Below are 26,797 nucleotides of genomic sequence, written 5' to 3'. Positions count from 1 at the left end.
GTAGCCGAGGGCGGAGTCAGCTGAGGCATAGTCAGACATAACAGTGAAACAAGAGTGAACGACAACAACAACAACAACAAGTGAACACAGTGAACTACAGTGGTTTACCACAAGCATTTATTACCGTAGTGAGAAGGTTGTGAATTCAAGCCCCACTGCAAAGTTGAGGCCGTAATCTAGGCTGACAGTGCAGTGCAGTACTGAGGGAGCTCTGCATTATCAGTGGCGCTGTCTTTTGGAAGAGATATTACACTGAGGTGTAAATGTAAAAGATCCCATGGCACCCAGAAGAGCAGAGGCGTTTTCCCAGTGTCCCAGTCCACATTTATTTCTCAACCAACACCACCAAAACTGATAATTTATCTAATTTGCTGTTTGTGGGGCCTTGCTGTCTGGAATTTGGTGGTTGTATTTGCCTACTTAACAACAGGAACTCCACTTCAAATAAAATTAATTGGTTGTCCTGGAAAAGTGAAGTCATTATATAAATGCAAGTTCTTTCTTAGGAAATGGGACACTATTTTCCCCTGTCCCCCTTTAAATTTCCTTATGTTATGCAACATTCTCTGGGCAAGGAGGCAGGGAGGTGACCAACTCCTTACTCACCGGTAATGCTCCTCTTGAGCTCACTGCTGAACCAAATGGATGTCATTAAGGTCAAATGTGTGATTAAAAAAAAATCATGATTGGTTACAACTCACTGGAATTTAACTGTGCTGTTCCTTTGGATATTGCTTGAAAACTATTACATGAATTATGTTCCCCCATTTTTAGAAGATTCAGATGCCTACATTTATTGGGAAGGATTGGAATGGAGATGATTCAATACCATTTTTCTCATTACCATCTATACTAGGAATACAATAATCTCACCCAAAAAACATACCCAGGTTGGCCAGCAAAATATATTTTCCCCCTACCTAAACAGAAACCTGGTTAATCCTTTGACTAGCAGAGGAATGTCGATAGAATATTACAGAAATAAACTGGATAATAAAGACAGTAACCTGAATTGTTTTGAATTAAGTACAAAATAAATTCCATAATTAAAGGGTTTATACTCGTGTTAAGAATACAATACCTACAAATTATCATTTAATAAACTAATTTCTATATGCTCCCATTAAGAATTGTTGCATGCACCATTAATAACATCACAATATGCTAGCTATGGTCCCCAGTAATGTCATTATTTGCTTTCATCTTGCTTTCGAGCTTCAACAACTCTTGATAAAATATTTCAGCTGTTTCAACATCAACGTCCATCTAGGAAGAACACAAAAGGCCCGTTATCACAAAGGAGGCTGTGCACACAGACCACCACAATTATTTACATTAATTGAAAAATCACTGGCAGCCTTCATAAATTCTGAATAGCAATGATGTTGTTGATTTATAAGGACAATTTCTCAGGTAACAATAGAGTCCTAATTTATTTGGACTAATACTGATGGCAATATTGAAACATTCTGATACATAGGAAAAGTTAATTTTCACCAAGTATCCAAATTAGCAGGCTTCAACTGTACTTAAATCCGATGCCATATAATCCAATGCACAAGTATTGTTCTTTGTTATTGTAAAAGATCCAATAAAAGGGTTTATAAATAATCTGGCGACATTTTTGTTATAATACACTTATAGTCACCTAACCTTGCATGGGGTTACGTAATTATTCCCTAATCCAGATGTACAGCTGTGGTATTTCACCAATGGGTCCAGTGACTCTGGCTTCTGTGTGAACAACCAAACCTAGAAAATTTAAAAAGAACAGAAATGGAATAAGAAGCATAATAGCACTGTTGGCAATTGCCATATAAAAGTTCTTTTTTTTATTAAAAAAGGCACAAAACAAATGGGAAAGTTTGTGGCATTTCTCTTGCAGTGTACCAACTCCTTACACCAACACAATCTACGACAGGACAGGATTATGATTACCTCTCAAATAAGGAATCCACATCTTACATCACTCCCATAACCAGCCTTATGGAAAGGATCTAGTGCATTTTATTTAGTTATAGGCAGATTGAAAAAGGATGCAGGTCAATCATAAACTTTTGTTTAAATTCAGAGTGTGGTGTGGGCAGATCACAAACAGAGGCAGAGGTACACTGCCTCCCTACGTGCAGAGAATTACCAATAGTGGTCAATAGGTCACGCTCACATGTCTTCTAGTAGCCAGTCATTGGCAGCATAGCTGGACTCTGAGGAGCAGGTCAATGGTATATCCAGCGATCTTTGGCCCAGTAAGGCCAAAAGATGCAAAACAAGGGTAATATGCCCTAGAATTTAAAAATGTAATCATTTGAAAATAATTAACTTTTGTAATGATTTAATGACTTCATAGAACTGATCCATGCACTAAAGTTAGCTTGTTCTGCCATTTTGTAATGGTGGGGGTTTGTGGGACAACTGAATTATACTGTAATCTCCAAGAATCCACTGAACTTTGAACTACACGGACTGAATGCACATAGCTACAAAACTGAAAACATCAGCTGCGAGATAATTGGACCTGCATAAATCAGTCATGACTTCTTATTGTTTATATATGTCAAGTTTTTTGATGGAAGATTTTTAAGACAAAATTGATGATTATTTTGGCACTTTCTATGTACACAATGACACTGAATTATTTATAATCAGGTTGCAAAGAAACAGAAAAGATACCAGCAAATAAATATTTTCATCAACTTAAGGGATCAAATATTTTATGACTAGCCTCACTTGTGATGATACTTAGCCAACCATTCTATTTGTACCTCACATTTAAAATACACTACATCTCATCACAAATTTGAAGCTATGAAAAACTCTTCAAAGCCCAGCCATACCGTACGTGTTTTTGAGTCCCTTGAAAACAGGGGCTCATGCTAGGGTATGGTTCAATTAATGACATCTACACTCCAGTACTTCACCCAAGTGACCATTCTTCATGTGTGAGCCCAGTATTGGTAGGAGATTCAACCACGATCCCATTCTTCCCTACATGCACTTTCCAGTAGGGGTTAATGGAGAGTAAACAGGAATTCCCAGGAGCCCTGGATGATTGTGTCCCTGGGACACAGAGGCCAATTAGAATAACTAACAGGAACCTGGATGAGATCAGTTAACTCAGTACCACCACTGCAGCAACAACTTACATTTATATAGTACCTTTAATACAGAGAAACATCCCAAGGTACTTCCCAAATAGGTACAAGGGAATCAGGCACTGAGCCAGGAAGGGAGAGATTAGGAGGAGTTACCAAAGGAGATGGTTTTCAATGATAGAAAGACATGTAGAGACAGGTTTAGCCAGGGAGTCCAAACAGTAGGACTAAGGTAGCTGAAAGCTCTGCCAGCAATGGTGCAGCAAAGGGCCCTGTGTTGGGACAGAACACTCAGGGCTTGAGGAGAGTGCAGAGAGTGGAGGCAAAACCACGTCGAGATTTTTAGACAAAGACTAGGGGGGAATAATTCAGTTGATTAGTGCCTCCCGTTAGTGCCCTACTAGCGCCCGAGCGCGGCGATGTTTGCGCCACTCGTGAAATTGACCAGACATTTTGTGGTGGCGTTAAACACTACTGCCACGATCTCCTGCGCCCGCAGATCGTGACGTCAGTCAAGCGTGCAACGCCCCGGTAGCACCCCAGACCGGATACTGAGTCGCGCCCCCTGCCACTAGGAAGGATAGGTAGAGGGGAACGTCGGGAAGGGGCTGAGGGAGCGTTATTTAAAGGCGGGTGCTTCCTGCCTTTTCTTGTCGGCAAAGTTTTTTGTTTTAACGCTGTCCTAAGGAGTTTTGGCCCTCAGCACTACTTTTGAGGTTCCGAAGTGCTGAGCTCTTTCCCTGGGCCTATCCATTAGTGCTTCCACACAATTGCTTTTGAGGTCACTCCAGGCCGAGAATCAAGGCTGCAATGAGCAGGGTGTGGCTGGCCAGCAAGATAGCCTCTCCCCTTTAAGAACTGGATGGCGCCAGTGTGTCTGGCTTCCATGGTAATTGGCATCACCTGAGCTTCGGTAGCGTTCTGAGGTAGCGCCTCGCTCCCTGATGTTTGCGCCTTAAGAGAGGTGTGTAGCGCCTGATTTAGCGCTCAAATCACCTCCAGGGGCGATAGAGGCAAATTTTGCAGTCGGAGGTGATAATTAGCGCCAGGCGCTAAACTTTGCGCCCGGCCGATATTAGCGCCCCAAAATGGGCGATACCGAATTTCTCCCCCTAGGACTTTGAATTTAATGCTTCAGGGGGACAGGGAACTAGAATGAAGTACAGGTGATCACAAGTCTGTAAGCTATGCTGGTACTGGTGGGAGTAATTGGAGGTGATGAATTAAAAGCATCGCTTAAAATGCACATTGCACAACATTAAAGGTTATTGGCTTGTGTGAGGTTCCCTCTAATGTAATGGTACCAATGTGCAAAATAAGCCAAGTGACAAAGCAAATATTTGTTTTGCAGTTTCATGCAATTGAACTGGACTTTAAGCTCTAACTCTTAGCAATACACCATTTATATCCTCATCCTTTCCTGGTCCTAACATGGTTAAATTAGTCTCTTTGCTACTAAAATACTTTGCTAGACGTTTTGACCATGAGTGGGGGTGATCTATTTTTGAAAGTTCAATAGTACAAGAGGTCTGAACTAATTTGGAAAAGTGTCTTAACAAAAAGTAATAATTTATATTCTAAATGAATGCATTGAATAAGTGTGCATCCTTTTGAATCTTGGGTTATTTGTAGAGATCTAAGGATCCATCTTTTGTCAAGGCAAGCAATAGGCTCGGCTGTATAAAGACTGCTCCACAACTTATAAAATACAGTGAGAACTGGAATTCTATTTGTGCAATCCTCTTGCAACTTCTAATTCCACTGCCACATTTTTAAATTTTACTTGCAATACAAATTCAAAAACTAGCATTGCCTGACCTTGTGTGCAGCACTGGGGGGGAGAAAGGCTGCCAACACCACTGAGCAGATTGTAGTAGCCAGTTTCCAGAATGCACTGCCATAAGCAACAGTCACTTATTGTTGGAAAAGAACTCAAGGCTCTTTAGAACCCAATGTTATAAATCTCATCATTCATCAAGAAACTACTTGTGAAATAACGCTGGACGGCCAGCTGGTGGCGCCGTCCAAGGAGTATAAATACTCGGGCGTGGGCCCAGCTTGTCAGGGACATTTTGTAAGACAAGGAACTAGTGAAGTACAACTAGACCTCCATGTTCTGAAACAAGTTGCTTAAAGCCTTGCTTTATGCTCAAACCAAGTGCGTAGTGAGTTTTATTATGTCACCCATACTCTGCCAAGGTTAGATGTCCATAAACTGTTAATACTCCCCATTCATTTTATTCCTCCTCCTCTCTTTAGGTTCTCCTAGCATCATGGACTACTCAGAGACTGAGAAGTGGGCCTTTGTTATGTTGAGCTAGTTACATAGGAACAGAAGAGCAGCGAGAGCGATTTGGGAGCCCACATCTTCCTACTGTGCCAAAGCATTACGTTTGTTTAAAAAAAAAATCTCTTGTGAATCGCAGTACTGAACCACCAGTATGTTACCACTACTGGCTGTATCATACAGAAGTTTATGCCTTAATGTGTATGGCATTTAAAGTTTGCATTTCATATGATGACTCTTAAGGTATGTACTCATGGGACTTTACCGGACTTGTCGCCACTGGACAATTTCATTAGTAACGTGTGCTGATGAAGAAATTCAGTGACTGTCCTTTGGGAATAAAATTTGACCCCTAAAAGGTCTTAAAACTTTGTTTCGCATAAAATGTTGCGAGTTGTTGATGATAATAAAAAGGATTAAAACAATTTATTTGGTGATATCAATATCGTTGTCTTCTTTTCAGACTACATACCAATGCTTCTGATCCATTGCACGGGCTCAGAGTAAACGAGTTTGTGAATATACGAATCTGGAGAACAGAACAAGTAACAGAAGCATTATTAAAAGTGCAAATGCAACACAGCAGGTGTTCTGGATGGTTTGAAAATGCACGAGATATTCTACTCACCAGCCACATAATGGGTGTAATTAATGTCCAGAAGACAGGAGGAAGTATACCATAGGTCAAATTAGTCAAAACAAGACCCGGACACACCACACTAGAAAACAGGCCCTGGAAACAATAGAGCAACTGGGCAGTCAGAAAGACCAAGTTAAAGTATGTGTTTGACCAATTCCAAAAGCCCTACTAGTGTCTGAAGGCAGTAACATGTTGAAAGAATAAAAATTCGATTGACATAGATGTAATTCTGGCAATGTAACTGAAGTGCAGGCTCAAGGACAGATTCCTTCCATGATACACCTGAAGCACCAAATCTACAGCTCCAGCCAATAATGTTTTAGAACATATTCTATTGAAAGTTAAAAGATTTGTGAATTTGTAGGTTTTCCAGGAATTTAATTTTTCACGTGTTTAGACAATTGAGACAACTTGTCTCTATGTTCTTTTCCTATGGAATGCAATGGAAGTGCGTGCTGGAATGTGTTGACATTACTTTCTCCCTTCTCACTCGCATCCCTCCCTCCTTTTATGAACTGATTTTCATAAGACACAATAAAAGTATACAACCCTCGCACCAAAACAGTGATAAAAATTCAGCATCTGTTATACAACTTGCCAACTTCATTAAGCCTTTTCTCTTGAAGATTGTGACTTCTTCACAGCCTTAGAGTTGGTCCGTGTGTATATGTACTGTATATATAAACAGGCCAATCCTACGGACAGGAAAGTTGGGAAGGAGCACAATGCAAGGAGTCCCTTGGCTTACATTGCTATAGTCTATTAATGGGCAGATAAATCCCCGACACTCCAATTGGGTAGTAAGCGCTTCAGGACTTAAAGCATGTATATAAACGGGTCCACTACCGTTCACTATATCAGACAAATATTTGAAAAGTTGTTTCTAACCTATTCTAAACTTTGACAGTGTTACTGTTCATAAGTAAAGCAGCTTGTTCAAATTTACAATATATCTCATCACAGTCTTTACATTTTCGTCAAGTGTGTTGCAACAATTGATACCAAGTTTACCTTGCTATTATAGTGCTTATTCAAGCCTACACTCAGCAGATCAGTTGCATATTTGGATGAACTGTAGGATTCCTGACCTTGGCTATGCTGGTAGTCAGTTAAACTGAAGGCAGACTTCCTTGCATTACTAGAAGATGTCCAAACTACCTGCGATGCACAACCAGCTTGACCGAGTATAGGTTCCAGGTTTCGTATCTAGGAAATGAAAATGTTATTAAAAAATGAATAGTTTAGCTGCATAACATATTTTATGTTTATTATATGGTACGATTTTAAATGTAAATATACAGGTCATTAAATGTAGCAGGCGATATTATGGAGATGTAAGTGGGTGGTCTTTCCAGCAGAGAATAGGTTTGGAAGCTCAGCGCGGGTCAAATAGGAAACAGAGATCGCAAACAGTCTGGTTCAGCCTGAGAAGGGGGTTGAAATCAGTGGCTAGAGAACAGAGATTGTGACGGGGGCCAAAGACAATGGCTTCGGTCTTCCCAATGCTTTAACTGGAGGAAATTGTGGCTCATCCAAGACTGGATATTGGACAAGCAGTATGACAACACAGGGGCAGTAGAGGGGTCGGGAGAAGTGGTGGAGCTGGGTGTCGTCAGCTTACATGTGGAAGCTGACCCCATGTCTGAGGATAATGTTGCCAAGGGGCAGCATATAGATGAGGAAGAGGAGGGGGTCAAGTAGAGATCCTTAGGGGACTCCGTGGTAATGGTGTGGAAGCAGGAAGAGAAACCATTGCTGGAGATGCTTGGGCTATGATTGAATAGGTATTTCTCACTTTGATTGGAACCAAGTGAAAGCAATTCCACTGACCTGGACAACAGATGAAATGCACTGGAGGAGGTTGATGTTATCAACCACATCAACGGTTGCAGAGAAGTCAAGGAGAACAAGGAGGCATAATGCACCACGTTCAGAGTCACAGAGGATGTAATTTGTGACTTTGGTTATAGCAGTTTCAGTTCTGTGAAAAGGATGGAAACCGGAGTGGAAAGGTTCAAACATGGAGTTGCAGGTATGAGGGGCACGGATTTGGGAGTCGACAATACGTTCAAGAACTTTGGAGGGGAAAGGGAGGTTGAAGATGGGGCTGTAGTTTGCAAAGACTACAAGGTTGTGGATTTTTTTTTGAGGAAGGAGGTGATGACAAAAGGAATCTTTGGTTTTGTATCTAGAGGCAAAGACTAAAAAGGTAAGGAGGTGGAAATAAGATAACTAATAATATAAATATACCATAGAGAAAAAAAAATTAGAGAAAATTCATATCCCGTTACATTCTAGGACATCTGTATCAAGTTGTTTAAATGGGAAACACAAAATATGGAGTTGAAGTTTTCAATCAGATAGCTGATTGGTTTTGGTTCCAACAATGTATTGCAACACTACTTATGGTTGATGATTAAGGTCCTGCAGAAGACAAAGCTGGAAGCTTACTTCAGCAATGATAACTAGTACTTTGAGTGAGAAGGTGAAAGGTTCACGCCCCACTCCAGACAACCCCGGCGAGTGGAGACTAGAATACGGTCTCTAAATACTGGGGTGATATCCCGCAAGGCGGACGGTTGGGGAGGGGGGGGTTGGTTTACTTGTGTCTAGACAGAGGGACCTCTGGCTCAGTGGTTGTATTCCCACCTCAGTCAGAAAGGATGGGTTCAGGCCCCACTCCAGACAGCCCTGGCAAGCGGAAACTGGAGCGCTGACTCTGAATACTGGATTTATGTCTAGTGGGGATGATTGTGGGTGCCCCCCCACCCCTTGTAAGGAGTAAGTGGGGCTCTTTAGCTTTGGCTGGGAGAAGGTACTGGGAAGATAAAAACTGTGAGGAAGGCAATGGGAAACCACCTCGCTATTGAGTGGCTCAATAATCTCATGTGTGAGACTTGAGTTAGGACCTGCCCTACGGCAGAACACAACGGATGGACTTTATATGAAAGCACGCCCAGTGTAATAATTACATATACATTCTTACCAGTAAGAAATGTCCAAAGACATTTGTCATGAAGACTTGCTGTAGTCCATCATCGGTGAGCCAATCTTCCTGGGTAAGCAATCCCTCCCCCGTTGAAAACATACTGAAAATGTTTCTGCCAAATTGAAACACCATCACAAGGCAACATGATTATTAGCTTCAATTAATCTTGATCACAAATACATAACACACGCTGTCCCACTCATTGGTTGATGGCGCAGAGTCAGAAGTCAATCACCATTTTATTAAATGGAGAAAGCTTTAATGGTAAATGTGAGCAGTGGACTGAGCATTAAAAGACATTCAGAACTGTATTCTCAGCAGAATATATAACTGGAATTCATTTTTTGTAAATTTTAATTGTAGGTTTTGCCAAGAATACATTTTTCATGTACAGTACTTAGATGATAGAGGCAATTTACCTCTACTTTCTTTTCCTATGGAAAAGGAGTGTGCACTGCAATGAGCTAGAGTCATCTTGCTTATGGTCATTAACCAATGGGATCACATGCTGAGATGTGTTGACATTACTCTTTATGACTCCCCCTCCACCTCACCCTCCTCAAGCAACTGTTCACAAATTGATTTTCGTAAGGTTAGCTAATCTCCTGTGGCATTGCTCTGGAGTCTACAGCACGATACTGATGTTTAGGAGCTAGCCACTTTTTTAAATACTCTCTGAAATTCAAGTAATTGTAGTTGCTTGTAAATTGCTGAGGTCAAAGGATCAGTAAACAGCCGGTGAAACACATTAGGAGGCCGTAGGATAAAATGTGTGACTCTCCCTTTCATTTTAACATTATTTTGCATCTGTAACAGAGGGGTGTGATGGATGTGCACTAAATGCAAAAATCTTTTCAATTTCTTTGAGAAAGTAGCTCCCTTGTGCATTGTTCACAGCGAGCTGGATGATACACTACCACACATTCTATCTATTAACCAAACTGCTTACTTCCACCTCCACAACATTGCCTGCCTCGGTCATCCCCTCCACTTCTGAAACCCTTACCCTAGCTTCTGTCACCTCTAGACCCAATGTCAGAGATTTTCTTTCCAGCAGCGGTGTTCTGGCAAGGTGAGCATTCTACCGGTCTCTCTGACAGCGCTGCAAACCTGACCCAGTTTCCTAGGTGGAAGTCATTACAGATGTAGTATGGCGGAGTCTTGGTGGGGATCCTGCCGCCAAGAGGGAGCCCACCAGTGCCCGGCCACAAAATCTTGGTGTTGCTACACTGCCGTCACTGCAGCAGTCAGGCAGTTCAAGGGGCAGAATCGGCCCAAAGGTTGATGGAGTTGCAGCCTTGTAGATCTCGGCAGAGACTGAAGCCTACACAGGTAATTAATTGGGGGCCAGATTGGAGGGATACGAGGCCCCTACAAATCCCCATGATACTCAGGCCCCACACTCCCGCCACTATTTATATGTAGTGGGTAGGAAAGGAGTGGCCGCTGGCAATCCCAGAGGAGAGAAATGCAGGGCAGGCGGCAATGTGGAGTTTTTCCTCACTCTCTGTCGTTATCCCAAATTTCAGGTGGGATCGCAAAAGAGAATCCAGCCCAATGTCTGTAATGTCATCCTTGTTGTTCTCCCATGCTCTGAAAACTCCAAATGATCCCAAACGCAGCTCCTGTATTCTGTTCCACATCATTTCCACTCGTCCCATCCTTGTGATCTAAATGGGCTCCCAGAATTAAAATCCTAGTCCTAGTCACTGCTGGGGAAACCCTTTTAAGTAACCCCATCAACAAGACCCTGAGTTGACTTTGAGGCAGAATGTCAATACAATTTTTGTGACAGGGTGGAGGGAAGAAACAAGAATTTTCTCAAATGGCTCAAGGCTTGGTTTAAAAGTTCCCGAAGTGTGTTTTTACTGTTTTAAAAATGCTGAAAACAGACTTCAGAAACTTCAAGCTGGGTGTTAGGAACTTGACTTTTGAGAGTGTCAAGCGAATGCTTGGCTCTGTTTTTGGAAAGGGGAGAGGGGAAGAGGCAGCAGCAAGTAGTGGCAACGGCACATGGGGAGGGCAGCCACAGCTCAGAGATTAGCTGCTGTAAGGTAGGTGCCACTGTGGATGTATCTTTGAGATACAAAATGGAAAGTTTCAAAAGGTAAGCAATAGTAAATAAAATGTAAGCCCCGATTGTAACCCAAGTTGTCCGGCGAGAGCAGGGTGGGTTTGGGCTGGATTCCCCATTTTACGCTCCATTGATTTCATTGTAGAGTAACATTGGACGGGGTGTAAAATGGGTGCCTGACCCAAACCCACCCCGTTCCCACCACAGGGTTAAGATAAATTCAGGACTATAGTAAAAAATAAAGAAGGAGGTTTAAGCATATTCTTGTTCAATGTGAATCAGCAACTTAAGCAATTACTTCTAAACACCGTTGGTACAATACCTGGACAACAGACCACTTAGAAAGGCTTTCAAACTGAAATGAGGATTTGGCATAATCCCAGCGTTTAGGTAGAGATAATCTAAGCGCTGATACCTGCATCAAAACAAAGTATTAACTATTTAGTGAAAGTTGACTTATATACACAATACCCATAAAATGCAGAGTATCTGTTGCAATTAATACTGGATGCAGGATTACAGCAGGTTGATCAGGCTTAGATTGCAAACAAGGTTAGACCGCCTGAATGAATCAAGTAGAAGCTTTTGTAGGTCAGTTATTGAGAACAGGACACATAAAATTAAAAAAAAACTCTTACTGATTCTACATTATATTTACAGATTTCAAAGTAAGGCAGTTTATCTTCCTCACATCTTCAGTTCTGGGCAGAGCAGAGAGAAGTTTATTCTTTGCATCCAACTAATTCATCCACCTTATTACGAATGCTCCTCGCATTAAGACACAAAGCCTTCAGGCTTGATTTTTTAACACACTTAGTCCTTTTAGAATTATTATTTACTATGGCCCTGTTTGATTTACACCCTTGATTTCTCTGCCTTCCACTTTTGCTTTTCTCCTTCCTGTCTTTTGTTTCTATCCTTGCTTCCCTTTCCTCTGTCTCCCTGCACAGGTTCCCAACCCCCTGCCATTTTAGTTTAAACCCTCTCCAACAGCACTAGCAAACACTCCCCCTAGGACATCGGTTCCGGTCCCGCCCAGGTGCAAACCGTCCAGTTTGTACTGGTCCCACCTCCCCCAGAACCAGTTCCAATGTCCCAGGAACTTGTATCCCTCCCCCTTGCACCATTCCTCTAGCCACATATTCATCTGAAATATCCTTCTATTTCTACTCTGACTAGCACGTGGCACTGGTAGCAATCCTGAGATTACTACCTTTGAGGTCCTATTTTTTCATTTACCTCCTAACTCCCTATATTCAGCTTGACTGGAGCTTTTTGAGGATGTAACTGGTAGAATAGATAAGGGAGAGCCAGTGGATGTGGTGTATTTGGATTTTCAGAAGGCCTTTGATAAAGTTCCAAATAAGAGGTTAGTGTGGTAAACCACTGTTACCGTTCACAACCGTTCACTATTGTTACACTGTTTACACTGTTGTTATCACTACACAAGGTTACCTCTTGCCACGCACGCCGTTATACCTAGGCATACCTCAGCTGACTCCGCCCATGGCTCCGCCTGCTTGCCCAGGTATAAAGGTGACCGCTTGGCTAGTATTCTTCCCTGTTGAAACCAATCACCCACGAGGGTGGGCTCTGTTATTTAGCCAATAAAAACCTATAGTTACTACCTTAACTCGTCGCTTTTCATGGACTGAATTGATAGGTATATCAATTTTATTGGCTAAATTTTGAAATGTATGGACCGGAGCAGCCAAACGGCCAGCCAAACGGTCAGCTACAACAGCCCCAGCCAAACGGCCAGCTACAACAGCCCCAGCAGCCGACCTGGCTGCGAGCCCTCCGACCGCCGTACCTGGATCTAAACCCACAGGCAGCGAATTCAGCCCTCGACTTCGAACACTGGCTGAGCTATTTCGAATCCTACCTGGGAGCCTCCGGCGTGCCTCCGGAATCCAAACTAAGAGTCCTGACCGCCCAGGTGAGCCCTAAAGTATTTGCACTCATCCGGGACCTTGCTACATACGAGGACGCCCTCAACCTGCTAAAAGAGCAGTACCGGAGCCCAGTAAATTCAATGTATGCCAGACATCTCCTAAGATCCCGCTCGCAACAGCCAGGAGAGTCTGTAGATGAATTTTTACGGGCGCTACAAACACTCGGCAGGGACTGTGACTTTAAAGCTGTAACGGCTGCAGAAAATACTGAAGGAAATATCCGCGATGCCTTCGTGAAAGGCCTTCGGTCCGACTACTCACGGCAAAGACTGCTCGAATCAAAGGACCTCGAATTGAAAACAGCTGCAGCCCTCGCTCACTCCCTGGAAGTGGCCCATCGGGACCTCGAGGTGTACTCCAGGTACAGTGCTGCGCGACCCTGGGACTCGGGCCCGACTCCGGCCGCAATACCCCTCGCACCGCCGCCCCTGGGACCTACTACGGCGTCGGTGTCCCGGAATCAATCGGGACCGCCACCCCCGGGACCTGTTGCGGCAGCGGACCTCCGCGATCGGGCCGCCAGCTGCTTCTTCTGTGGCCAGGCGAGACATCAAAGGGCGCGCTGCCCTGCAAGGAATGCTGTGGTGTATGTAACCGTTCCACCTTTAAGAGAGCTATTTTAAGAGATGCACTACTTTATCTTGGCTGCTGTATACTGTAATACCGGTGGTGACCACACCGGTATATAAGTGCTGTGTAATGATTTATTGGGCAGTTCAGCCTGACCTCCGACTAGTAAAGACCTGTTGAATTTACTCTTGTGGTCTGTGTGCAGTGATTCTTATTAACAATAACTAGAACACACAGACTTAACAAACGCGACCTGCTCCGGCTGCAAAAAGAAAGGCCACTTCGTAAACGCCTGCAGGGGGAAAGCCACAGACGCCAGCAGTGCCTCATGTGAGTTGTGGGGGCGGCCATCTTTGATCAAGGCCACAGATGCCAGCATTGCATCATGTGAGTCGTGGGGCGGCCATCTTTGATCAAGGCCACAGACGCCAGCAGTGCCTCATGTGAGTTGTGGGGGCGGCCATCTTCTCCGCCATTTTGTCCAACTTCGTGGGGATCCGCGACATGGGCGCCGCCATTTTGTTCGCCGCACTCGGCCGCCGTTTTGTCTCCAGACCCGACCACCGCCTCACCTGCAGACTACAGCAGCTCACTCAGCCATACACTGGCCTCCGTCACGCTTGACCAAGCTCTCCCGCATCATCTGTCCAAGTCCATGATGGACATCGAAGTAAATGGCCACGCCACGACCTGCCTGTTCGACAGCGGAAGCACGGAGAGTTTTATTCACCCAGACACGGTGAGCTGCTACTCCCTCACTGTCCGGCCAACGCGCCATCGGATCTCGATGGCGGCGAAGTCCCATTCAACAGACATCAGCGGCTACTGTGTGGTGACCCTGTCGGTTAGGGGCACGGAATATAAAAACTTTAAACTTCTCGTCCTGCCCCAGCTCTGCGCCGCCGTCCTACTAGGGCTGGATTTCCAAAGCCACCTTCAAAGTGTCACTTTGGCTTACGGTGGATCCCTCCCCCCACTCACAGTCTGCAACCAGCAAAATTTAAACCGCCCGCCGCATACCACCTGCGGCCTCTCCACCCTCAAAGTCCCGCCCCCCTCCTTGTTCGCTAACCTCACCCGTGACTGTAAACCCGTCGCTACCGAGAACAGGCGGTACAGCGCCGGGGACAGAGCTTTTATTAGCTCTGAGGTGCAGCGACTCCTGAAGGAGGGCATCATCGAGGGGAGCACCAGCCCCTGGCGTGCCCAGGTCGTAGTCGTTAAGACCGGCGATAAACACCGCCTGGTCATCGACTACAGCCAAACCATAAACCGGTACACCCAGCTGGACGCATACCCCCTTCCCCGCATATCTGATATGGTCAACCAGATTGCACAGTACCGGGTATTCTCCACCATCGACCTCAAGTCGGCCTATCACCAACTCCCTATCCGCCCTGAGGACCGCCAGTATACCGCCTTCGAGGCGAATGGCTGCCTCTACGACTTCCTTAGGGTTCCCTTCGGCGTCACCAATGGGGTTTCGGTCTTCCAAAGGGAGCTGGACCGGATGGTTGACCAGAACGCGCTGCAGGCCACGTTCCCTTATCTAGATAACGTTACCATCTGCGGCCACGACCAGCAGGACCACGATGTTAATCTGGAGAAATTCCTCCGTACGGCCCAACGGCTGAACCTCACTTACAATAAGGAGAAATGTGTGTTTAACACCTCGCGCCTTGCCATCCTCGGCTGCGTAGTTGAGAACGGAGTCATCGGCCCCGACCCCGAAAGAATGCGCCCCCTCATGGAGCTTCCCCTCCCCCACTGTCCAAAGGCGCTGAAGAGAACCCTGGGGCTCTTCGCTTACTATGCCCAATGGGTGCCCAATTATGCGGACAAAGCCAGACCCCTCATGAAGTCCATCTCCTTCCCCCTGACAGCAGAAGCAGGCGCAGCCTTCTCCCTCATAAAAGGAGACATTGCGAAGGCCACAATGCACGCAGTGGATGAGTCCATCCCTTTCCAAGTGGAAAGCGATGCATCCGACTTCGCCCTAGCTGCAACCCTTAACCAGGCGGGGAGACCTGTGGCCTTCTTCTCAAGGACCCTCCAGGGTCCTGAGATCCGACACTCTTCTGTCGAGAAGGAGGCCCAGGCGATTGTGGAGGCGGTACGACGCTGGAGGCATTACCTGGCAGGCAAACGATTTACCCTCCTCACCGACCAGCGTTCGGTTGCTTTTATGTTTAATAACAAGCTGAAGGGCAAAATCAAGAACGACAAGATCTTGAGGTGGAGAATTGAGCTCTCCACCTACGATTACGATATCTTGTGGTAAAGTCAACGACCCCCCAGATGCTCTATCACGAAGTACATGCGCCAACGCGCAAGTTGATAGACTGCGGACCCTCCACAATGACCTCTGCCACCCCGGGGTCACCAGACTTTACCACTTCATTAAGGCCCGCAACCTGCCCTACTCCATCGAGGAGGTCAGGACCATGACCAGGAACTACCAAACCTGTGCCGAATGCAAACCGCATTTCTATAGGCCGGACAGAGCAAGCCTGATCAAGGCCACCCGCCCCTTCGAGCGCTTGAGCATCGATTTTAAGGGGCCCCTCCCGTCCTCTGACCGTAATGTGTACTTCCTCAACATTATTGACGGGTACTCCCGTTTCCCCTTTGCCATCCCCTACCCAGACATGACCAGTACCACGGTCATCAAATGCCTGAACGACCTCTTCGCCTTGTTCGGGTTCCCGAACTATATACATAGCGACCGGGGCGCATCCTTCATGAGCGAGGAACTTCGCCAGTTCCTGCTCGCGAGAGGTATTGCTGCGAGCAGGACCACCAGCTACAACCCCCAGGGGAACGGCCAGGTGGAAAGAGAAAATGCGACAGTTTGGAAGGCCGTCCTCTTAGCCCTAAAGTCTAAGGGCCTCCCAACCTCTCGCTGGCAGGAAGTCCTCCCGGCAGCGCTCCACTCCATCCGGTCACTGCTTTGCACTGCCATTAACGCCACCCCCCATGAACCAATGTTTGTTTTCCCCAGGAAGTCGACTACGGGAACCTCGCTACCAACATGGCTGACTTCTCCGGGGCCCGTCCTGCTGCGGAAGCACGTGAGGACCCATAAAACGGACCCCCTGGTCGAGAGGGTGGACCTCCTGCACGCCAACCCCCAGTACGCCTATGTGGCATACCCAGACGGGCAGGAGGACACTGTCTCCTTGCGAGACCTCGCACCCTCGGGCACCCCTGAGATACCACCGTTGCCCCCCACCACTCCCCCAAATCCAGCTCCTGTAGACGGCATGCCGGAACCCCAGGAACCTTCGTCGACCACGCAGACACCAGCATTAACATCGGATACTGCACCACCGCCGCCGCTGCTGCGCCGATCAGAAAGGCTTACGAGGCCTCCTGAGAGACTGACATACACGAACTGGTAGTACACTTCACCCCGCCGGACTCAATTTTAAACAAGGGGTGAATGTGGTAAACCACTGTTACCGTTCACAACCGTTCACTATTGTTACACTGTTGTTAACACTGTTGTTATCACTACAAAAGGTTACCTCTTGCCACGCACGCTGTTATACCTAGGCATACCTCAGCTGACTCCGCCCATGGCTCCGCCTGCTTGCCCAGGTATAAAGGTGACCGCTTGGCTAGTATTCTTCCTTGTTGGAACCGATCACCCACGAGGGTGGACTCTGTTATTTAGCCAATAAAAACCTATTTGACCTTCACTTGCAGTCTGTGGCTGTTTGTTATCAAAACTGCTTTTGACTGTCTGCAGCTACATTTTGAACAAGTTCTAGTTACCCAGGAGTAATTATGGGTAATATTATTTGGTCAATGGCTACACTTGAATTTATACATATATGATTCTCATCTTACACTAAACTAGGAGGGGCAGTAGAATCAGAGGAGGCAGCTGAGAAATTACCAAATGAGTTGGACAAAATATGTAAGTGGGCCAAAAAATGGCAGATGAATTTAATGTGAACAAGTGTAAGGTACTGCACACAGGAAGGCAAAATGGGCATATATTATTCCACAAATAACGTTGAAATAGCTAAAGATGAAGTTGAAAAAGACCTAGGCTCAATGCACAAAATGTCCAAATAATGCTGAGCATCAATCAACAAAACCAATAGCATGTTGACCTATGTAACCAATAGAAGAATACAAATTAGAGGATGTCATGACCAAACTGCGTAGTGCCCTGGTCAAACCACAACTTGAATAATGTGTCTATTTCTGGTGTCGGAGATACGAATGAGACAGTCAAGCATTGAAGGCAGTGCAGAGACGAGCCACCAGGCCATAATTATACTCACAAAATACAAACTTAACAAATGAACAGTATTTAAATTTTAACGAGAGTATTCTTCTTCAAACTTACAGCAAATGAGTTTTATTACAGCTACATAACGTGGCACTGAGAACCTCGTCTTATATTGGTCTGCTGGAATAATCATTAAAAATCAACTTGGCAAATATCAAGCAATTAAATTCATGCTACATTAACGATATTATTAACAATGCTATTGTGGTACCTTTGCCTTATTTCTGTTGCTGCTTTGATCACCGAGTTAATATTCCCAACGTCGACTTTCAAAAGGCTAATATCAACCTCAGGATGGGACAGCAGAAGTTCAGACTTAGCAGCCTCAGCTTTCTGCATGTTTCGACATGCCATACACAAGTGTATCTGGTCATCTTCAGAAAGAATGCGTTCACAAAGAGCCAGGCCAATGCCACTGGGAAGGAAATAAAGCTGTTAGCAACCGTAAGGACAACACATAGCTAGCGGCAGTATTTATACAGTGCAATTGTTAAAAAAATGGAGCAGAGGCTATCTGTAATGGTAGAGTACTGGATCCCCATGGAAAGGGTATGAAACAGTGTGGATTTCCACCAGAGAAGTCCAAAGGCCAGACCTCAGGGAACATGAGAAAACATAGAGATTGGAAGTGGGTACATGGAGGATGGCGATAGGAAGGTTACAAATATAAAAGCTTTAAAAGAAATTTGAAGAAATCTGCAGTTCTTGTTAGTGTTATATTGCAACCTCAAGAATGTCTCTAAAATTGTTAATTGTTTTATGTCATTAAAACAGATTTGCACCACATGAACTTCAGACAAAAATTCAAGCACAAAATGTCACTTATAAAAAAGGCAGTGGTGTACACAGCCATAGAAAGTTGAGTAGTCAGAAGGAATTGCACTAAACCACAAACACAGCTTGTGTGTGCAAAAAAAACCCACAATTTATAACTGAACACACAGCTAAGTGTGTCTAATATGAAGACCTATTTTGGCACTGGCAAAGCAAGTGTGCTAGAAGCAAGTGATAGGATCAGGGAAACAGTTTTTGATCTTCTGACAATCTTTCATTTAAGTTCAATGTTTTAGAAAGGAAGCGATATTCCCTGAAGTTTAAACTTCAATTTTAGTAGCGTACAAAGTCTGGGATGTTCATCCGACAAACAAGCCAGCAACAGATATATAGTGCCCAGTGCACATTTGTTGTTATTTCTCCATTTCATCACAGCTGGAAATAGGATGCAGCTCTTGTATTTGCACTGATTGAACCCATACATTCTGACCAAAATGCTGTTAGCTCTACTACTTTTTAGCAGCATACATAAAAACCAGTAAAACTACAAGGCCTAGAAATTCAGTTGTTTGCGCCAGCTGCTAGCGCCTTAGGAGGAGGAGAAGTGGGGTGCTAAGCGCCTAGCGCCCGGGCGCAGCGCGATCTGCGCCTCTCGCGAAATTCAGTTAAGATTTAGCGGCGGCGCAAAACCTTTGCGCGCGCAGACGTCATTTCATGGTGCAACAACCTTTGTGCGCCCCAAACCGGAAATTCAGTGGCGCCGGCCTATTGTGCGCCTGGCGCCCCTAGCGACTGGTAGAGGGGAACGGTTCCCAGTCGCTGTGGGGCACAGGGGGCGCTAATTAAAGGGGACTCCTCCTGCAGTATAAATGGCAGCCATTTTGCACCACTCCTTCTTTGTGAGAGACGGATCTTTGGAGAGAGACAAAGGTAGAGATCTTTCTGGTTTGGCTCAACACTCGCACAGGTACTTCACAGAATCACAGAAACCCCACAGTGCAGATAGAGGCCATTTCGGCCCATCGAGCCTGCACCGACACATATCCCACCCGATCCCCGTAACCCCTACATCAACACATACCCCACCCTATCCCCGTAACCACACATATTTAATCCCCCTAACACTAAGGGTCAATTTATCATAGCCAATCAACCTAACCCGCACATCTTTGGACTGTGGGAGGAAACCGGAGCACCCGGAGGAAACCCACGCAAACACGGGGAGAATGTGCAAACTCCACACAGTCACCCGAGGCCGGATTCGAACCCGGGTCCCTGGCGCTGTGAGGCAACAGTGCTAACCACTATGCTACCGTGCTGGTTGTGGCTTCAGGCCACAGCTTTGCACTTGTCTTTAACTTCAGAGTCATAGCATTGATTGGAAACATATAATGGGGGCTGCAATGGGTGGAAACGTTGGGCTTCACCATTGCATTCAAAGGGCTCAGAGACATCGTGAGAGAGTGCCAGTCATGGCCAGACGGAGAAGGGGCAACAGGCGTCGGCAAAGGAGGCCTTACCCACCCAGGGTATACCGCCAGCAGTTCTCATATCTGAACATGTCTGAGGAGCAGTGTGTTCAGAGGCTGCGATTCAGAAGGGCAGTGGTCACTGAGATCTGCCACCTGCTTCATGGAGATCTGCAGCCACAGCTGAGGAGCAGGACGTCTCTGTCGGTGGCAGTGAAGGTGACGGTGGCTCTCAACTTCTATGCCACCGGCTCCTTCCAATCCGCTACTGGGGACATTTCCAACATCTCCCAGTTTGCAGTACATTGCTGCATCCGCCAGGTGACCAATGCCCTTTTCAGAAGGAGACGTCAGTTCATCTCCTTCCCCATGACCGTTGACAAGCAGCAACAGCGTGCAATGGTCTTTGCAGCATTAGCGGGCTTCCCCATGGTGCAGGGCGCCATTGACTGCACGCATGTGGCTTTGCGGGCACCTCTAGAGAATGCTGAGGATTACCGCAACCGGAAGGGCTACCATTCGCTCAACGTGCAGTTGGTGTGTGACCACAGGCAGCTCATCCTAGCTGTCAATGCCCGCTTTCCAGGCAGCAGCCATGGTGCCTTCATCCTGTGCCAGACTTCTGTGGCAGACATGTTCGAGGCTCAGCCTCACCCACGAGGATGGCTTCTCGGGGACAAAGGCTATCCTTTGTGCACCTGGCTGATGACCCCGCTCCGTGTGCCCAGCACCCCTGCTGAAGAGCGATACAATGACAGCCATCAAGCAACCAGGAACATCATTGAGCAAACAATCGGCATGCTGAAGCAACGGTTCCGCTGTCTGGATCGTTCCGGGGGAGCCCTACAGTACTCGCCTGAGCGAGTCTCCCATTTCGTTGTCGTGTGCTGCATGCTGCACAACCTGGTCAGCGAGACATTTAGTTGGTTAAAAAAAAGTTTTGTTTTAAAAGTTACCTGATTTTATAATAGAGACAGATCATATTTATCTGTGGGACTGCTGATTAAAGGTGCAGTTATCTGCCACTTATGTGTAGCTCAACTCTAGTACACAGTGGCAAGGGAACCTGGGAGGCATCTTGCACCACTTGGGCTTCGTATCAGATACAGTGCAACTGCAGTGCAGTGTCAAGCAGAGTCTAAAAAGCGCTCCGGGGGTCTGTTGGATCTCCTTGGCAACTTTTAAATAAGTTCTGCTTCCGTTTATAGGTTTTGATAAAGCAGACATTCCAACCTGTGCTCTCACAACATAACAATGTACTAGTTCAGGAGTGTGCACACAGGCAAGCATTATACTAGAGATATGTGTAACCACAGCCAAGGTGAGCATGACAGAACTTTATCTTCCAATTAGGCACTTTACAGCCTTCCGGACTCAATATCGAGTTCAACAATTTCAGATCATAACCTCGGCCCCCATTACATTTTTACTTCTATTTTTTATCCACACTTTTGTTTTGGCCTTTCCCCCCCCCCTTTATTTTTTTTCTCTCTCTCCCGCATGGCAGCTGTCTCCCATTCTGCCAGCGCATTTCACACCTAATCTAGCGCTGTCTTTGTCTCCACTAGTCCTATCACCATCTCGTCTCGTTTTGAATACCTCTTAATGTCTCTTCTCTTTTGTTCTCTCCCTGCCTGGCCTCTTAATCCATTTCATTTCCTGTGCTTCTTTAGTCTTGACAAAGGGGTTTTCACCCGAAACGTTGACTCTATTTTTTCTCTCCACGGATGTTGCCTGGCCTGCTGAGTTTTTCCAGCATTTTCTGTTGTTATGACAGAACTTTACTTTGGGATTGAAGGAAAAGGATCTGATTTAAGAAGTGCTTTTGCTACAGTAAGTTATTATCTCCAAACACTTCCTCTCTGAGCTATGTACATGATATTAAGTTATCATTTCAGGGGCATGCAGTTTGAGGGTCAAAATTAACATTTATGTGAAGGTAACATTTTAAGACTAGAGTTAACAAACCATTTTAGTGTCATATTTACTCCATTCACAAATGTTATCCCGTGTAGTTATTAGTATGACAGCCAAACTTTTCGGGAAGTCTCTTATTATTTTATATTATTAAATGTACTCGGCTATGGCTTCATATGAACTTGAAACAGTAAAAGCAGTGTTTTGTTTTTAGAAAGAAAGAACTTGCATTTATATAATCGCCTTTCATGTCACAGCCACTGAAGTACTTCGGAAGTGAAGTCACTATTGTAATGTAGACAAACACAGCAACCAATTTGCACATGGAAAGGTCTCACAAGCAGCAATGAAATAAATGACCAGATCATGACTCAGATTTTGCAGTCAGCAGCGAATGTGAATGATTTATGTTATTGGAGCCAAAGCATAATGCTTTATGTTTATCCATACCGAATACTATCTGCTATTATATGGCCCATAAACTCACCCTTCAATATTAACCTATTTATATTCACCAAAGTATTAGCCCACTACCTCCACTTCCAATTAAAAATATTAATTGCTGCCTTTTGAATATTAATTGCTATATTTTGAACCATGATTTGTCTGATTACATTCAGACTATCCTTCCTGTATCCTTTCCTTAATTCTTTTGACCTGATTTACAATAACTTCTTTCACGCAATCATGTCCATCTTGTTATCTTGCTTTGTTTTAGCTTCCTTTTTATATCCTACACCATCAGATGCCTACTGTGATAAATCCATGTAGTGAGACAAGGAACTCGAAGAGGCGAGGTATGAGGATTAGGACGAGTACTTTATTGAACGACTGCGAGACAACCAGGCAGGCCTGCTTCCAGGCATTGCACCTTTGCTGAACTTGACAGGAAGCAAACCTCTGACCTTAACAGGAAGCAAACCTCTGACCTTAGCAGCAGAATTGACTACAGCACCACCTGGTGGATAACCTTAATCATAACATCCCAGATTACTATACCTACATTTCACCTGCCACAGAAATTGTCACAACTTCAATTACTTATTTATTCACCATGACAGAATAAGTTTCTTCACCATCATTATATTTCTAGAACTCAGACACAAGCATAAGAGAAATGTTGTTCTACAGATGCACATGCATACAACACAGAAATAAACCACTTCAAAAACAAACCAAAAATAACAACAGAAAACACTGGAAAAACTCAGCAAGCCAGGCAGCATCTGTGGAGAGAGAAACAGGGTTAACGTTTCAGGTCTGGGACCCTTCATCAGAACAGGAAAAAGCTGGAGATGTAACAGATATTAAGCAGGTGCAGAGACAGGAACGGGTGAAGGAACATACTGTGCTTTTGTAAGAGGCAGGAAAGATAAAATGTTGCAAATGGGAATGGCATAATCATACAGCATGAAAAATGGGGGTAGGGGTTATAGTTTGAAATTGTTGAACTCAATGTTGAGGCCAGAAGGCATTAAAGTGCCTAATCGAAAGATGAGGTGCTGTTCCTCGAGCTTACGTTGAGCTTCATTGGAACAATGTAATAGCCCGAGGACAGAGAGATCAGAGTGGGAGTGAAGCGGTGAATTAAAGTGACAGACGACCGGAAGCTCCGGGTCACCCTTACGGACTGAACAGAGGTGTTCCGCAAAGCGGTCGCCCAATCTGCGTTTGGTCTCCCCAATGTAGAGGGGACCACATCGTGAGCAGCGAATACAGTATATTAATGCAAGAAGTACAAGTAAATCTCTGTTTCGCCTGGAAGGGGTGTTTGGGGCCCTGGACAGTGGGAAGGGAGGAGGTAAAAGGGCATGTGTTGCATCTCCTGCGCTTGCATGGGAAGGTGCCAGGCGAAGGGGAAGGGCTGTTAGCACATTGATTTTAGTGTAATGCAACAAATTTATACATTGTGTCAACCCCACTGCCATAATATACTCACAGTAGCTACTTGTAGGTTATGCAGTTAAGTCCATTCATTATTCAATGTGTCATTTCAAAGTTTGTCACTGGCAAACCATGTATTCCAAACCTCCCACACAAACTATATAAGGTCTGTTGAGACTCTGGCATTGAAACTGAAATGCATTCTGCATCCACACCTGTTTGTAGAGTCCACTGCTGAGCTGTGAGGAAATCAGGACTATCTGCTGCACGCCAACCCTGATTTCCTCCACACAATCTATTGAATATCATCCATGATCTGTAGTGTTTCAGAACAAGCCATGCCTATTTTTGATTTAACCAATAAAGGCGACACTGGGTTACAGCTCTACAGCTCATCTAAGGAGGCACCACTAATATACTATCTGAACGTGAAGTCCAATCAGAACTGAAGACGCTTGTATTAAAATTGAATCATAATATTGTTATCTCTGTCGATTATACAGTGCCTGTGTTGCGGTGCCCACCGGTCACAGGAGGCCTTGAGCTTACCGGTGGGCACTACACATTCCCGCTCCTGGCTTGGGCAAAACCGTGGAAGTGAGAGGCAAGTAGCCAGAGCGACCTAAACAGTTCATAACTGGTAATAAGGTACAAGCTATATTCTGCACATGTGTATGTATGATATTGATATTTTCCCCAGAGCATAATAATGTAATATCACCATTGCATATTGCCTGGCTGTGCTTCCAACCATGCATGCAGGCTACCAATTTGCAGGCTTCCAGCAATTAGAGTAATTTCCCCATCAATATTCTTCTTAGTTCCCCTTCTGCCTCAAGGCAGTGGCTAATATACCAAGATATAGATCAAACAATGCTGTAGTCCCGTGCCCATGTGGGCATTCTTTCCTTTAACAGCAGTGTGTGTTGTGCCAGAGGAAAAAGAAAGGCAGACGTCGCTGCCAGAACCAGCCCTGTGCTTTACAGGTACATTTATGGCAGGAGGCAGTGGAATCACTGGCTGGTTACCGGTTCGCCCCATTCTTAATCTCCATGGTTACCTGTTAGCCCCCGTTACCAGGACAACCTTGCGCGCGCACGTTGCTCGGGAAACGGCCGGCAGAGCCATGTTAGCGCGGTGCCCAGGCAGTAGGAGCTCGACTTGGCGCCTGCAGACAGCTTCTTTCACCCGCGCCGCCTTCTCCTCCTCCCAGGTACGGAGTCGGTAGTGTCGGGGGCTCCTGCTCCGCCTCCTCGGACCACCGCGCGTCACCGTCGCCCGAGGCACTGTGCAAGTACGGCGTGCGCCGGCCGCCAGAAAGGCCAGGCCGCCCAGTGCGCGAGATTTTGAAGCGATCGGGGGCCAGCCCGCGCTCCCTGGAATTCGGGGTCCCAACGCACGGGAGAATAGCAAAATACTGCAACCGCCTACAGCCGCAGGGGCATCAACAATACAGACAGTTATAGCTGCAGTGCAAGAGGGGAATTTGTACAGGAGGAGTGACTGTTAGAATCGGCAGCTTTAGATAAATGGCAATTTTCTTCTCGTTTTAAAGTTAGTGCAGTCTTTCTTCCCGTCCCCTCTTCTCCGTTCATTCTTTATTCTCCTCAGTTGCTCAGCATCATCTGTTTGCATCGACAGGAGACATGGATTGGAGATGATTTTCCATGGCAGATTTTCAATCGACGTTGAAACATATAACAGGAGCACAATCAGTGTATTGCAGATGTTTTAAACTACCACATTGAGTCAATTGCAAAGCAAAAGGAGGCCAGATTTGGTACAAAATTCAAACTCCTTCGATGAATTTTGAACTCAGTTGTTGGGTAGGTGGAACAGAAACTCCTGCCATTAACTTGCGCCTACATTATTTGTCCTTCAGTCATCAGCTCCCTCTCCCACCCAGTCTTGTTCCCTTGTTGTAAATGACGCCCCGCCAACTGCCACATCTGATTTAGATGTAGTCAATCAATAGTATTTTTCCCCTTAATCTCCTTTGTAATCCTACTGTACTTGTGTGACAGTTTTGCACGGCACAGGCTCTGACCAGAAATGGCAATCAAGGTCCTATTGATGTCATCGGATCCCCCGATGTCAATATTAAAAGGGCTCGATCGCCTGATACAGTCGAGCGCTTTGAACACCTGGCGGACGGCTTCTTTCAAGATGGAGTCGGCCGTAGTGCCGGTGTTCATGAAGTGGTCAGGCTACCGACCCCATTTTGAGGCCACTATTGCCCTGTCCATGCCAGGCGAAGGCAGTGAAAGTCGACCACCAGATGTCACAATCCAAAGTATTAAAATAATAAGGGGGCTTATTGTTTTTCTCTGAACTGTAGCTTGAAATGTACAAGTCATTGTTGATGTACAAACGTCTCTCACTAAACAGCAACAACATGCTTATTGACCTCAGGACTTATTTAGACGACTTCCCCACAGGGAGTACCTGAGTAGCAACTTTAAAGGAGCAGGCCAGGTTAGCAATTAACCACACTGCAGACCCCAGACTATCCATGGCCAATGTCACACGACATCACGCAGTTCGCATATGGCAACATTTTAACCTAAAATATATATGTACTAGCTGGGTTGCCCGGCGGTGCCGAGTGTTTTTTGAGGGCATGTTGTTATGAAAAAAGTACAAATAATTTTTATTTTAATCTATCTATATCTATATATATAAAAGCGGTTGGTCTGTCTGTCTGTCCTCTATACACTCAAAAGTTATAGAGCGTACCTACACGTGTGTTGGAGGGGGGGGGCGGGGCTCGGGAGGGGTGGACCGCGGGAGGGGGAGGAGGGTTAACCCGGCCTCTCTCCCGCCTCCCCGTCTCTCCTCTCTCC

General features: G+C 45.5%; 1 protein-coding gene across 2 annotated transcripts; it reads right to left on the bottom strand.

Moving 5' to 3' along the window:
* Positions 1-85: 85 nt before the first annotated feature.
* Positions 86-25,870, bottom strand: hsd17b7 (hydroxysteroid (17-beta) dehydrogenase 7). 2 transcript variants are annotated; one of them, XM_085982294.1, is made up of 9 exons: positions 25,015-25,870; positions 18,122-18,325; positions 11,405-11,497; positions 9,006-9,120; positions 7,031-7,225; positions 6,008-6,112; positions 5,852-5,908; positions 1,654-1,752; positions 86-1,266 (listed from the first exon to the last, which is right to left on the bottom strand). In XM_085982294.1, exons 1-9 carry the CDS (start codon positions 25,080-25,082, stop codon positions 1,165-1,167), a joined length of 1,038 nt encoding a protein of 345 aa, XP_085838420.1. In that variant the 5' UTR covers positions 25,083-25,870; the 3' UTR covers positions 86-1,164. The 2 variants fall into 2 exon arrangements, with proteins under 2 accessions (XP_085838420.1, XP_085838421.1); XM_085982295.1 differs by having other exon boundaries at positions 7,178-7,225.
* Positions 25,871-26,797: the final 927 nt, after the last annotated feature.

Source organism: Somniosus microcephalus, chromosome 3, assembly GCF_052327205.1.
Source record: "Somniosus microcephalus isolate GS21.2 chromosome 3, FLI_Smic_1.0, whole genome shotgun sequence".
NCBI classification, from domain to species: domain Eukaryota; kingdom Metazoa; phylum Chordata; class Chondrichthyes; order Squaliformes; family Somniosidae; genus Somniosus; species Somniosus microcephalus.
Note: the sequence above shows the minus strand (reverse complement) of the source record. Positions and strands in the feature narration are given on the sequence as shown.